At 34.4% G+C, this 14,784-nt stretch overlaps 3 protein-coding genes and 1 non-coding gene across 4 annotated transcripts; 3 read left to right on the plus strand and 1 right to left on the minus strand.

Moving 5' to 3' along the window:
• The first annotated feature begins 3,991 nt into the window (after positions 1-3,991).
• LOC107768134 (uncharacterized) lies at positions 3,992-5,014 on the plus strand. The gene is made up of 2 exons (XM_016587237.2): positions 3,992-4,448; positions 4,537-5,014. Exons 1-2 carry the CDS (start codon positions 4,101-4,103, stop codon positions 4,861-4,863), a joined length of 675 nt encoding a protein of 224 aa, XP_016442723.1. The 5' UTR covers positions 3,992-4,100; the 3' UTR covers positions 4,864-5,014.
• Positions 5,015-5,934: 920 nt separating this feature from the next.
• On the plus strand, positions 5,935-6,014 carry TRNAL-UAG (transfer RNA leucine (anticodon UAG)). The gene has a single exon. It is a non-coding gene; the product is annotated as a tRNA-Leu (tRNA).
• A 39-nt stretch (positions 6,015-6,053) lies between these two features.
• On the plus strand, positions 6,054-10,267 carry LOC107768132 (pyridoxal reductase, chloroplastic). The gene is made up of 8 exons (XM_016587236.2): positions 6,054-6,246; positions 6,333-6,561; positions 7,020-7,113; positions 7,357-7,480; positions 7,684-7,785; positions 8,173-8,324; positions 8,435-8,528; positions 9,847-10,267. The coding sequence occupies exons 1-8, from the start codon at positions 6,118-6,120 to the stop codon at positions 10,030-10,032; spliced, it is 1,110 nt and encodes a 369-aa protein (XP_016442722.1). The 5' UTR covers positions 6,054-6,117; the 3' UTR covers positions 10,033-10,267.
• An 89-nt stretch (positions 10,268-10,356) lies between these two features.
• Positions 10,357-12,175, minus strand: LOC107768133 (ubiquitin-ribosomal protein eL40 fusion protein-like). Its single transcript, XM_075251913.1, has 5 exons — positions 12,017-12,175; positions 11,786-11,872; positions 11,599-11,701; positions 10,627-10,693; positions 10,357-10,531 (listed from the first exon to the last, which is right to left on the minus strand). The coding sequence occupies exons 1-5, from the start codon at positions 12,117-12,119 to the stop codon at positions 10,460-10,462; spliced, it is 432 nt and encodes a 143-aa protein (XP_075108014.1). The 5' UTR covers positions 12,120-12,175; the 3' UTR covers positions 10,357-10,459.
• Positions 12,176-14,784: the final 2,609 nt, after the last annotated feature.

Here is a 14,784-nt window from a genome sequence, read left to right on the forward strand (position 1 = left end):
TTTTCTTAAGGAATTTAATTCCCTCACTGTTGCCCAAGGTTGTTGGATTAATTTCTCCCAGGATATAACGGAATAACTATTCTATAATATTGGCAATGAAAATTACAGAACCTCGTCGAACTCAACAAACAGCAGTAAATTACACTGATGCTTACGTTTTTGCTTTTGAAAAACAATGCAGAAATGCAGAAGAGAAAAGGGAGAGTATGCAAATTTTCGGTGGTCTGAAAGTGAGACCAAACCTCTGAATTTATAGCCAAAAAGTCTGGGTTGAATAGGTGCGAAAGTACATGTTCACAAGAGGTATTGTTTCGGCAAAAAACCTTTCTATTTGGTCGCAAATTTTAATTTCAAAAATGACTGTTAGGTGTTAGGAAATTATCCACGAAAGTATATCGGGAAAAAGAAAAATAAATAACGGAAAACGGAAAATAAATTTGGTCCAAAAAATTATCAATCAAGTCGAAGCCAAGCGACGGCGGCGCGAGGCACCACTTCTTCTCAACTCTTTAAGAGGTAGAAGATGCGCTTCTCCTATTATATAAAACCCAAGAGTCTACAGGCATTTTTTTTAAAAAAGTTTGAAATAGTGGAGCTTGTACGTGCCTATTTCAATTTACGAAAATGGTCCAAATATGCCCTTATACTATACGAAATTGAGTACATTTGCCCTTCATTAATACTTTAGCTCAAATATACCCTTACCATCACATAGTTGGTCCATATATGCCCTTAGAGTTACACAGTTGGCTCATATATACCCTTTTCGAAACGGAATCCACCCAAACTAATTAGCTCTTTTGTTAATTATATTAAAGTGTATTACAAACACTATTTTCTTTTTATTAATACTTTTTTTTCTTTACCTTTCTCTTTTCTTTCTTCTTTTTTCTTTTCTTCTCTTTTTTTTTCCTTTTTCTTTCTCCCTTATCCGATTTCCTCCATTAATGATGTCTTCTCCATTTTCATCACCAATTTCACTTGACAAAACTCATGAATTTCAATTACTAAGAAAATTCTCCCATAAGAATATTTTTATAGATCATATATTTTTTATTTTTTTTATTTTTACTGAACATATATTTAGTTCTAAAAAATTTAACAAAGTAATATTGAAATAATATTTATGTAACAAAAAATTCGAAAATCCAACAAAACCGAACAATCCAAATCGATATAATTGGTTTGGTTTGATTTTGATAAAAATCCAACCAACTCGTTCTATGTACACCCCTAATCTACATAGTTAATAAAAAAATAGAAAATGTCCAGCTGAAAAAAGACTAACAACTCAAATTTATAACACTACAACTTAAACTCTAGGCTTTTAATCATTAAATTATCTTTCTGGAAATAATTTAAATATTTTGGTCTTTTGAGTATTGTTAAAGGTTGAGATATTTTTATTATTTTAAAGTTTAAACCATAATTTTTGGAATAAGTTAATTTTGTTTATTTAGAGGGCCAGTGAAATTGGAACTTGATTACCTTATGGGAGAATTTTCTTAGTAATTGGAATTCATGAGTTTTGTCAAGTGAAATTGGTGACGAAAATGGAGAAGACATCAGTAATGTAGGAAACGGATAAGGGAGAAAGAAAAAGGAAAAAAAAAGAGAAGAAAAGAAAAAAGAAGAAAGAAAAGAGAAAGGTAAAGAAAAAAAGTAAATAAAAAGGAAATAGTGTTTGTAATACACTTTAATACAATTAAAGAAAGAGTTAATTAGTTTGGGTGAATTCCGTTTCGAAAAGGGCATATATGGGCCAACTGTGTAACTCTAAGGGTATATATGGACCAACTATGTGACGGTAAGGGTATATTTAAGCTAAAGTATTAACGAAGGGCAAATATGCTCAATTTCGTATAGTATAAGGGCATATTTGGACCTTTGCCCTTCAATTTATAAGTCCAGAACCTTCCTCCTATTTCAATTTATAAGTCCAAAACCTTCCTTATTAAGCTTGAAATCAATCTACTTTCTTACGAACAAAGTTTGAATAGGAATTAAGTAAGTCAGATAATTAAACAAAAAGTTTAGTATTCCATACTTACAAAAAACACATGTCCCTCCAAGAACAATGAAAATTACAAAAGTAATAAAGGCATCTGTTGCATACCTTGCTAATTGAAAAGGAAAGACTAATCATGGCCGTTTAGGACAAATTTGGGTGTCATTTTCAGGGAGTTGGTACTTGAAAGAGTAGCAAGAGAGAAGGTGCAATGCACCAACAAAATTTGATAAGTGGGGATAGTTTTATTGACTCCCACAAGCATAGAACTACTAGTTAGGAATCCTAAAACTCAGACTTGGAATAAAGATTAAAAAAATCTGACTGTTTGACCCTGGAATTTTATCTTTCTCTAATCTTAAAGGTTCTTACAAAATTCTCTCTTTGTATAAATTTAACATTATCTTGCATCAACTGCCAGCAAATCCATTGACAGACTTAAAACTTAGGACATGGTATTGAAAACTAGCAGCAATAATATGTTCATTTTGGGTCAGTACAAAGAATTCAGAAGTCACTCAAAAGTCTAAAAAGAGATTTGTTAAGTTCCCACTAAAGAAACCCCCACATAAAACAAGATTACATTAAGATAACTATAATCTCATTCTTTAAGTTCATGGGTTCATTTGTCTACTTCAGCTACAATGTACATCTCTTACAACTTGGATCATCAACTTGATATTAAAAGTTAAATGAAAACTGGGATTTGTGTTATGCGTTATGAGTACTAGAACATATAGCAACTTCACCTACCATTTAGCCATAGCTTCTTCCTAACTGAACTCTCGATCGAGCTTATCACAATTGACAAGATTGCTCAGGACACTTTCAAAATTTACGGCTAAAAAAAGATACGTAATAAAGAAAGATACCATAAATCATATGACACCTGTATATAGTATAAGAGACACTTCAAGTCTAATAAGGACAAGGTAGAAACAGGCAACCACATCAAACAAATAATAATTCAATTACAAAGACAAGCTAAAAGTAAAAAAGGGTAAATTTCAGGAATCAAAATTTAGCATAGAATACGTGGGTCTACTTAAAATCAGAAGAATAGGAATCTTGAGTCGAAGCTAAAGTCCTAAAATTGGCTGTTTCTTCCTCCTCATGATTATTAATAATACAAGTACCAAAAAGCTCTCTCTTTTGTAGCTACTAGGCGACCATATCCATTATCTTACTGTCTTTATGTACAGTCCATTTACTTCCAAAACGTCTCTCTCCATATGTGTAAAATATGTTACACGTATGTTTGAATACATGCTGAATAGAAGTAACACGATCATATGCATTCTACGATCCCAAAACAATTGTATAAAACCTTTAATTCTGTCAGAAACATATGAACAATTATCAGCAAAAACTTCTCCAATACTACAAAACAGCACACAAGTTGTGCACACTCATACCGTCAAAAGGCCAAGCTAGCATATTAGGTACGGATTCGACCAGACCCACTCATTTTTGCTTAAATACTATTATATTTGTAGTAAAATATTCATTATATACATATATATATTTAATTGTGAACTCAATGACTCCGCCTATGTCATACCCTTTAAGTGCACTAATCATGCATCATGCTATGTTACTCGAACTCTCCAAAAATATTGATGGGTGCATGTCGGATTCTTTTTTCGGAGGGTCCGACACGAGTGCAGTAGCTGTTTTGGAAAGTCTGCACAACTTAAATAGAGTATCATGTATATGGTAATTAAAGTAGGATCTAAATTTCCCTTTTGTGTATAGGGAAGTCCTCAATCTCATTACATTCACACAGTACAGCAAGAAGTTAAATATCCCTGAGAATTAAAAAGATATCAAAATATCCAAAAGAGATAAGTTGGAAAAAGATACACGACAGCTTAGACAATTGGCTTGAATCAACCAGCAAAACAAAAGTCCCAATCACCTGAAAGCAACCACAGGAGATACTTCTCACATAGGTGACTATATATTAGATCAAGACACATATACAACAAGTTTTAAACATAGCTGCCCTGCTAATATAATATTCTCCATATGTCCAGTTGAATACACAATTGATAACAGAACACCTTCTTCTGACTTGGATCTCAACAAACTAATGGAACCACAAGAATTTCAAGAACTGGAAAAATCTGAAAGTCCCAACTCTAAGAGAGCCTTAAAGAAGAAGAGTACTGAAAATGGTAAAAGGTTTACTGATGAACAAGTCAAGTTCCTTGAATCCATGTTTAGACTAGAGACAAAGCTTGAGCCAAGAAAGAAGCTGCAGTTGGCAAGAGATCTTGGGCTGCAGCCGCGCCAAGTAGCTATTTGGTTTCAGAACAAAAGGGCCAGATGGAAATCAAAGCAACTAGAGCACGAATATATAGTACTCAAAGCTAAATTTGACAATTTAAACATGCAATTTCAATCCTTGAAAACAGAAAAGGAGAGACTGCTCATTCAGGTATATTTCTTTTTTTCTTTTCTTTGTATCCTCTTTCTAACAGTCAAAACCAACTTATAGAAGCTAAATATTTTGTTGTGTTAAACAGTTGGAGACATTAAATGATGAGCTAGAAAAGAGCAGCAGAATCCAAGATTTAAAAGACAATGAACTGTACACAAGCTCAGAAAATGGAGGAACAGACTTAGAGTTGAAAGATAGTCCCGGTTGTTCAAATGCAAGATTTGACCACAAGAGGGTAAAGGAAGAGGATGATGATACAGCAGAAGAAACAGATAAATACTTCACTCCCAAAGAAGAAACGGAGTTTTGGAACCTGGAGGAATTAGGAGACAGTTCCTTAGAACACTGGTGTGTTGGCTTAGGTAGCAGCTTCAACCAATCATGTGGAAATTCCAAGTTGTGGGATTTCTGAGCCTCACAGTTGTATAGAAACTTTCTCAAAGAGCTCCCTTTTCACCATTAATAGAGTCGAAGTAGTAGGAGAATAGGAGGAATCTATATCCCAGTTTTCTGTTTTCTTTTTCTCCATTGTGCCCAAGAATCAGAATTTAGCTTGATAAAAATTATTCTAGTCTTTTGATAGGAGTAGTAGCACAAACAGCAGAGGTTTTGCTTGTGAATGAATGTGCATGAACAAGATGCATGCTTTAGTTTTCTCCAAAACCTTTTTGCTGTTCACCAGAAAGCATAGGAAAAGAAGTTGCTGAAAAAAAAAACATGCAATGAAAGGAAAAGAGGAAACAAAACACTCATTTTTCTTGTTATGTAACCATAATCAGACAAAAGAGATACTCGGCCTTCAAAATTAAAATTGCATATCCCACTGGATTTTTATACTAATTTTTGTGAATGAAATTTCTAAAGTGCGATCACACTAAAGACAACTGCTAACCATATAAAATCACCAGAATAGAGATACATGTACCTCTATCAGTCTGAAGCTGCAGCAACTGATATTTTAATTGAGTGCATAGAACTTCTATTCTGGAACAAGTGACGGTTAATACAATAACAATCATTCTGACCAAAATGTAAAAGAAAGGAACAGAAAATTGAAGGTAAAGGACTGCTGGCTATTTACTAGTTAGGCTCATCATTATTAGATACTAATAGATATCCCTCTTTCTCTTTCCAGCGTGGCGTTTTTTTCCAGTCATCCCTCCATTAGGTAACTGAGAAGTAGGAATAATAAAGATTCAATTTTGTCCTAAAAAAAGGGAATTAAGATATTCCATTTGCATTGCGGCAATCTACTTAAATTAGAAAGGCAAGGAAGTAATCAGCAATTACATGAAAGCTGGAGTTAGCAATAGGATGACTTAATGAAGATAATTGGGTAAATTCCAACTGGAAAACGTATGTATTTCAGCACACTCACTAGAGGAAGATCCAACAGCAAAAAACCTGGACTATAAAAAAAGCGCTGCTGTGTCAAATCATAAAAACATCAAATATATTAAGAAGACATTTGTAACGGCATACCGACGGTTTGGCCGAGTGGTCTAAGGCGCCAGATTTAGGCTCTGGTCCGATAGGGCGTGGGTTCAAATCCCACAGCCGTCATTTTTTGTTTTTTCATTTAATCAATTAGCGATTTGCAACTAAAAATCTCGTTTTATCCAAAGGGTCGAAAACGGAAGAACCGCACCTTATCAGTTATCAGCATATGGCTCTCTCACTCCCAGCTTCAAAATCCATTTTTTACATAAGATGTAGCAATTCGACAAATGATCCTGTTCCATCTTCCTCTGTGTTTAAATCCCTCAAACTTCCCCGTTTCTGGCCATGGCAAAAGGTACTTTCTTGCATGTACAGTTTCATCTCCTTCTGCTAGCTGCATGAATTTTGAGAAAATAAAGGTTGATTGAGTTAAATTTGTAGGTAAAGATGGGACCTTTAACAGTATCTCCAATGGGTTTTGGTACTTGGGCATGGGGAAATCAACTTCTCTGGGGTTATCAAGATTCTATGGACTCTGAACTTCAGCGCACTTTCAATCTTGCGGTGGAGAATGGCATCAACCTATTTGATACGGCTGATTCTTATGGGACTGGAAGGTTAAATGGACAAAGTGAGAAACTTCTCGGAAAATTCATTCGCGAATTTCCAGGTGACATTGTTGAGCATTTCATGGACTAATTCATTAGAAAGTTTGAATAGCCAATCACATACTCAAGAATCATTCCCTTCAGGAACTAGGCATAGAATTGCATTGCCAATTCATATGATCCTATCTTAGGACGCGAATGCTTCATCGTGAAATTCTTAGTTGTTTCACATTTGTGGAAACATAGAGCAGCACTGAATTTAGTTTAGCTCCCAACTTTTCTTGTTTAATTTTGTGTGGCTCGAAGAATTGTTTGCTGCTCTAATCAATTATGTAAATCTGTGACATAATAGGAAGAGAAGCAGAAAAGGGATAATAGCTATGCTCACCTGCAGGGTGGACTGACTGTTGGACTGCTCTTTGAGCATTTGGTGCTCATTACATATATCAAGTCTACCCAATTCTAATGGCAGTGGACATTCTCTTTTGTTTTCTGAGTTTTTGACCGCTCATGTTTTCAGGAGACAAGCAAGTAAAGAATGACATTGTGATTGCAACAAAGTTTGCAGCATACCCATGGCGCCTAACACCTGGACAATTTGTGAATGCTTGCAAGTATTGCTCATCCTCATCTCTTCTGCACATACTGATAATCAGAATATCAAAACTCCAGTTCTATGGGGAAAATATATCTATATTTTCACTCGATCAAAATTACATGTTTGTAGGAAGTGCACTAATTTACATTATCTAGTACCTTTATCTGGTATAACAAACTTTTAAGAGTACAGCAGAAGACGTTAGCCTCATAATTTAGCTGTTTCATATGAACCAACAAAATACAGAATCTTTTGTCAGGTCTTCTCTGGATAGGATGCAAATTGAGCAAATTGGAATAGGACAATTGCACTGGTCAACTGCAAATTATGCACCTCTGCAGGAACAAGCTCTTTGGGATGGTTTAGTGGCCATGTACGAGAAGGTTACTAATAACTCAAAGTATTTATTTGGAATCGCGTGCATTGTTTGACCATTTAGTGTGAGGGAAGATCAACATTTTGGTGATTCTGTCACTCCTAAAAAGCAACTCTGAATCTACTATTTGCTAAATCTGGTCTTTATTATCACCGAATGAATAAAATACGTGATTGATTCATATTGTTGCACAATTTTTCTCTCGTGCAGGGTTTAGTTCGTGCAGTTGGGGTGAGTAACTATGGACCAAAGCAGCTGCTGAAAATACACAAATATCTTGATGACCGAGGAGTTCCTTTGCGCTCAGCCCAGGTGCCGAGTCTTCTTCCTACTTTACTATGAAGTATGCAGTTACCTTTCTTTTCAGAAGCAAATACAATTTGTTACATGTACAATGCTCAAGTTAGATATTCACAGTCTGGAATGCTCTATTGTTAAAAAGAGGTAACAACACAATGTATTACTTCTGGGAAGTCTAAAGAAAATGAAGACAGTCAGCTCTAATGGGACAGACTTACCTCGTACCTGTGCTAGTGCGAGGTAGCATGTATCTGGTATCTGGTAGATTCATCAAGGTCGCGCAAGCTAGCCTTGATTGTAGTAGTCATCAATTCATATAACCAGATCGTAGTTAAATTGCTCTTAAGCGTTGCTTGCTTTAGTGCCACAATCTTAATCCTGTGACCTCTCCAACATCAGGTACAATTTTCATTGCTGAGTATGGGAAGTGATCAAATGGAGATGAAAAATGTATGTGATTCTCTAGGCATACGGGTCATAGCATACAGTCCTCTTGGTCTTGGTATGCTCACTGGGAAATATACGCCCTCAAATCTTCCACCTGGGCCAAGGTACGCACTCTCAATTTCTTCTCAAGTTTTAATTTTTCTAACTAGTAAATCAGCAGGTATAGCTCAAGCTACTATTTGATACTTTTCTCAACGTAAAACATCACTTGTAGGGGACTACTCTTTAGACAAATACTACCTGGATTGGAGCCATTACTTACCTCACTGAGAGAAATAGCTCAACGACGTGGGAAAATAATACCACAGGTAAACGCTTTTTGAAATTTTAGTGGAATGCTCTTCCATCTGTATTATGATACTTTCTATTCAGCTCTTTAATACAAACAAGCAGGCCACTGCATCTCACTGCTGGTTCAGTATTCTCATCTAATAGGCCTTTCATATAGTGCAGGGTTTAGTCCATTCACGCTGTTAATTTAGTTGGATCTTTCTCAGCCCTATTGAAAGTATAGTTCGTCTTCACTAAAATTTACTTCCTTTAACCTGGCCTTGACATTACTCATGCAGACCTGCAAAAAGCAGTTGGTATGTACTTTAGGTCATTTCCATCCTCACATTGTTTGTCAGAGCTACAATCCTTAGTCCGCAAAGTTTAGAAAGAATCTAGTACTCTCTGTTTCTCTTTTCTCCAGAGTCCGTTGCATTGATCTTAACAGTTTCAGTCTGTTTCCTCACTCACAATTGTTAAGTTTGAAGATACATGTCAAAAGGAAATACGCAGCCTTTCTTTGTACTAATAAAGTATGCCTTCATCAGCTCTCTTTCAAATGCTATAACACTTGAGCAGCAACTTCTGTCAATTATCAATTAACATCATCTACTCTGACGAATTGTTCTTTTTTTTTATTTTGCTTTCTCGAGTACTTCTTTACTTTGGGAAAGTTCTCATTGAAGGATGAGAGGTTGCAAAATAGACTGACTTTTTGGTGGAGATAGATTCAACATATGTTTCCCTTAAACGAACCCATAACCAGACGAGCAACACCAAAAAACTAGAGTGGGAAAAATGGTCGAACTCCTTAGTCTTTCTAGATATAGATGCATTTAACTTGTGAAGCAAAAACAAAAATGAACTGGAACTTCAGGAGAATAGTTTCTCAACAAAGAATTTTAAGCTGTTCATAGAAAATACTGATTAACAGCTGAATTCAAGGTTCTCTTCTCTTTCATTTGCTTCCCCTATTTCTTCGTCTCTTTTTTTCCGTAGTAGCATGGATATCAATTATCATATTGATTGGACGTCTTTAGCGAATAGGCAAAAATGTTAATGGACGGACGAGTATCTCTAGTCTATCTATGACGTTTTTTATATGAGGTATTTTTGGGAAACAAACGTACATTAGTTTTGAACCCCCCTGCAGGTGATCCCATGGCTGAACTATAAGCGTATTCCAGCAGAAGCTGACAACCTTACCTCTCAATTTCTTGAATAGAATCAGAGACACTGTTCTTTATGCTTGGTCTAATATTTCATTCATATTATTCACAGAACGGTGCTCGATATTATCATTGCTTGTCGGTAGTTATTTCATTTGCAGGCAATTAACATAGAGTTGCATTGCAGATAGCTATCAACTGGTGTATATCCAAGGGTACAATTCCTATCCCTGGAGTCAAATCTGTAAAACAAGCTGAAGAGAATCTAGGAGCCCTTGGCTGGCAACTCACTTCTGATGAATTGCTCCAATTAGAATACGCAGCTCTTGATTCTCCACGCAAGATGATCCAAAACGTATTTCAGACAAAATGATAACTTCTCCGCATAATGGATATACAAGGAGAAGGCAGCAATCGAGTTAAAGGACACCAATGCACACCTATGGATCATTTTCATATATTCATTTGCTCTTCAGAGAGGCATTTTCTCAAAAAAATGAGCAAGGTCGCTTTGTTTACCGGTAATGTATATCCTATCCACGGAGATAAAAACTTTAGATATCAAGGCCGAGTGTTGGGTCACAACACTCGTATCAACATTTCCTCAAGTAGTCTTGGATACTGCCGGTAGGAACAGAAACAGGGCCACAGAAGATAACAAATAAAAACGCAGCTCATAATCATACTAAACTCAAAATGAGCACTAAATTCTTTTTGTAAATGGAACTGAAGTTGAAACAAATGTGCTGCAGTTAAACAGACAACAATAGAGCCACCAAAATGTGAGCTAAACAAAAGAACTACAAAACCATACATGATAGAAAATGTAAATGCAACCGCCTGTTTACTTGATCTTCTTCTTTTGGCCTCAACTGCAAAGCAAGTAACAAAAAAAGCATTAAGTGTATGGAGACTCAAGTTGAACGACATACATGATAGAAAATGTTGCTGAAACCCAAGAAGATACCTGGTTGCTATGGCCACATTTCTTCTTCCTGCAGTTTACAGCACGAGGATGCAAACGGGCATAGCACCTGTAGAGAAAACAAGAGTATACACCAGAGTTTTGGATACATGAATGGCATAAAAAACACAACTCCACATGCACATTTCTTTTTCACCGCTGCAAACATAAAAGCGAAGCACTAGATGGAAAGGACCTTGGCAAGCACTCAAAATTTATTGCTTGGTGCAATAATCATTGAGCCTCAAATGATATAACAATGACAAAAGTGAGAACTAATCTGTCAACATTTTCTTGAGCGAATGGCAAATTCAGTACATCATATTACCATTTCAAAATAAAATTACACCATATTCTAGCAACTGTCTTCTCATGCTAACTCAGTATCATAACTATGGAAATGGTAAAACATAAATGTGTGTAGTAAAACGGCTATAGTGGAAGATCTAGAAAGACGGTTCATAGGTAGATAATATTTGGTAGTTTTTTATACATCAGATACCCTCTAAGAACCTTAACTTTTCCTTTAGCTAAGCACAAAGCTCCAAAGTTTGCAAGCTAGAATCAGAGCAAAAACAGCTTTAGTATTGTTAGTTTCGTCTTCAAGGTGCAGCTCCACCACAGAGGTTCTTTTTTTCTTGGGGGGGGGGGGCTAAACCCCACCCACAGTTCAAAAGCACCATCTTTCAATTTCATTCTATTTCATCCCCATGATAGAAGTTTGTATTCACCATCAGGAGCAAGTTAGGACAATGACACACAAATGCCATCTAAGCTTACTGGCCATCTTAAAGAGTTGATGTTTAAGTAAAATATTACATCTTCTGACAACAATTTACTTTCACCGGGCTCTAAAGGAACGTAAAGAACTAGCATATATACTGTAACACTTCCAATTTCTGACATGTAGAGTTCAGCAAATGATCGAGATAAGTAAATGAAGCTCAAAGCCAAGTTGTTCAGCGGAGAACTTACTTGCGGCAAATCATCTTATCTTGGTTGTATTTCCTGGCCAAGGCCATAAGAGACGGTTCAATGATCCCTCCACGGAGCCTCAGCACAAGATGCAGAGTCGACTCTGTTTTACACAAAAACAAAATTAACTAAAAATCGAGCTAACAAAAAAATTGTTTATATTGCAAACTTTTCATCCAACACAAACCTTTTTGGATATTATAATCAGCCAGTGTACGCCCATCTTCAAGCTGTTTACCAGCAAAGATCAGTCGCTGCTGGTCCGGCGGAATACCTAGAAACAAGCCCATCAATTCATATAAGAGATGCACATTACTGCTAAATTGATTTAATTTCATTTAGATACCATTTCATTTCCAGAGCTCAAATACGAGAAGCAATTAAACTTAAAAAATAGAAATTTTAACAGGTGAATTACCTTCCTTGTCCTGAATCTTGGCCTTGACATTGTCGATAGTATCACTCGATTCGACTTCAAGGGTGATGGTCTTCCCCGTTAGGGTTTTCACGAAGATCTGCATCTTATCTCTCCGATACGAGAATTGCAGGCTTATTTTTCCTTCAGGAAGCTTATATTGGTGATTTTTAGGGTTTAGGAGTTTTCTCCTTGAGGGAAACGACGTCGTAAACGTGTGTTAAATCTAAGTGTAAATTCCATTTACTGCCCGTATAGATCTGGAAATTATATTCACCTCCCTTGTACATTTGAATGTGACAAATTAGGCTGTAGAACTTCAGATATTATTACACTTGCTTCTCTGGTAGTTTGGACATTGCAATTCTCTATATTATACTCCGTATTTTACCAACTTTTAAGTAGTCCTTGGCTTAAATATACGTATTATAATTTTATTATTTATTAATTTTAGTGTACGTGCGTTGCACTTGTGTGTCGCGTCATTAGAAGAACAAATTATTGAAAAAAAGTAATTTATATCAAAATAAATTAAATATTTTCTTAAGGGAATAATTTGTAAAAGATGATTAGAATTTAATTGATTTTAAATTTTATATATTAAGACTTTTGACATGGTTCAAATAATACATATTCGGTAAATAAACTGATTTGAAAGTCCTAAATAAGTAAATATTAGGAAATTTAACACATGAATTATTTATAGTTGTGAAATTTTTTAATAAAATATAACTTAAACAACCAAGAAAATATTTCCGTATGAAAAGGAAAATAAAAGATCAAAATTGATCTTGGCGATAAAAGTTTCCTTGTACGATATAGGCATACAAATTTTACACAAAAATATTACAATAATTTTGTCCTTGGTTGAAAATAAACTTACCCTTTACTTTTTTATATTCTCTTCATTTTTCTTAGCATATTTTATCCTTATTTAGTTAAATTTGAACTCCTAAATATTAGATAATAATTAAAATTTTATTTGATTTAAAAGTCTTAAATATTAAGAAATTAATTTAAATTACATATTTGTCCAATGTGAAACTTATTATTAAAGGATAAAAAAGATGAACGAGATTTCGCTAAGTATACGCGTGTACCCCATCTCGATGAGTATAAAATTTTAAAAATTATATACATATTACTTACTAAATAATGTATATTAACGTACAACTATCGAGTATCATTTCGAAAGTATTATAAGCTATAGTTAGACTTAAATAGTAATGTTATCAATTTATTTTGTATATTATTAAAGGGTAAAAATTACAAAGAAAAAGAAAGCATGACGACTCAAAAAATATATATTATCCACTAAAAATTCATGTTCTCTTTGATTTAAGACTAACTTTGAACGACTTTCCAAAGATCATAATTTATTACCAATGAAACATATGGAGATTATTAGTTTCTTACACTATAATTTGCAGCTATTAAATTTTATCAAAAACCTAATCAACGAATTCAAATTTTGTAATCTTAGATTTCGTTATTTTTTTTTACTTTCATATTTCGTTCTAGCTTATGGTTCCCCCGCAACTACAAATTTAACTTGACTTGAAGATGCAACTACCTAAGAATGATGATTTTCAACCACCACTCTCAAACCTTTATATGGATGTGTTGTGTATATAACACAATAATTTCTTCATATTTGCCTAAATTTCGATGAGCGGAGTTATTCAATTACGTATTTCGATAAAATAGTCGAGATGCACACAAGTTGACCCGACATCACTATCATAAAATAAATTATACAACAAAATACAGCAGGTCAATGATTTTTCAACACAATAGATCATAGAATGACATGAAGAAAATCATCAGTATTAAAAAAACAAATACGATACTGATAGTACTTGTACAAACAAGTGGATAACCTTAGACTTACAAGAAAAATCTTAGACCGGTTGAACTCAGATTTTCGTGTGAAAATAAAAATAGTGTCTCCAATATTTTCTCCAAAACAAAACAATAAGAAAGAACTCGCTCAAATGATTCATATTCTGGAAATATACAAATACTAATTACAAACTCGGTCCATCTTTAAAATTCATGTAATAGATCTCGGGAGAGAATTGACGTTACGAAGAAAAACTACTCTAAGAAAAAGACTCTTTCAATGTTTCGTGCAGAAAGGTCACCCAAGAAAACCTTCATATGGTAAGAGACAGTCAAGGTTTTCTTATCTATGTCGAATTGGTTCGGTGTTAGAACTTTCATAAGAATAAAACTTCATATCGCAAAAACTTTCACAATTTCACGGTCCAAAATTTAGGCAAATTACTCAATTTCTACATTGACGACAAAAAATAGGCAAGGATTTATATAAGAAAAAACTGTACACTAATTTAAAGTCCTAAATATAGGGACTTCCTACTTAGTTCAAACAAGGAAAAATACTATAACTAAAATTTTGATTGATTTTAAATTCTTAAATATATATTAGGAAAATAATCAAATTACAATTTTATTCAGTATTAACTCTATTTTTAAAGGGTAAAAATAGCAAACGACATTTCGCTAAAAGTATTCATATTTTTAATATAATATAGATAAGCCCAGTAAAAGTCACAAGTTATTGTTAGTCTAGATGTTGAGGATGGTTCTGTTTTGGTTTTAGCATGCTTGGGACTTTATGCCCAAGATTTCTTTTATTTTTTTTTAGAGGTATACATAACGTTTATTTGGTAATAAAATTTATTTAATTACCCAAAAACACTTGTATTTCTTTTTCTTTAATATTTATTGCAATTTTTGAAGAATCAAAT

This window comes from Nicotiana tabacum, chromosome 4 (genome assembly GCF_000715075.1).
Source record: "Nicotiana tabacum cultivar K326 chromosome 4, ASM71507v2, whole genome shotgun sequence".
Lineage (NCBI taxonomy): Eukaryota > Viridiplantae > Streptophyta > Magnoliopsida > Solanales > Solanaceae > Nicotiana > Nicotiana tabacum.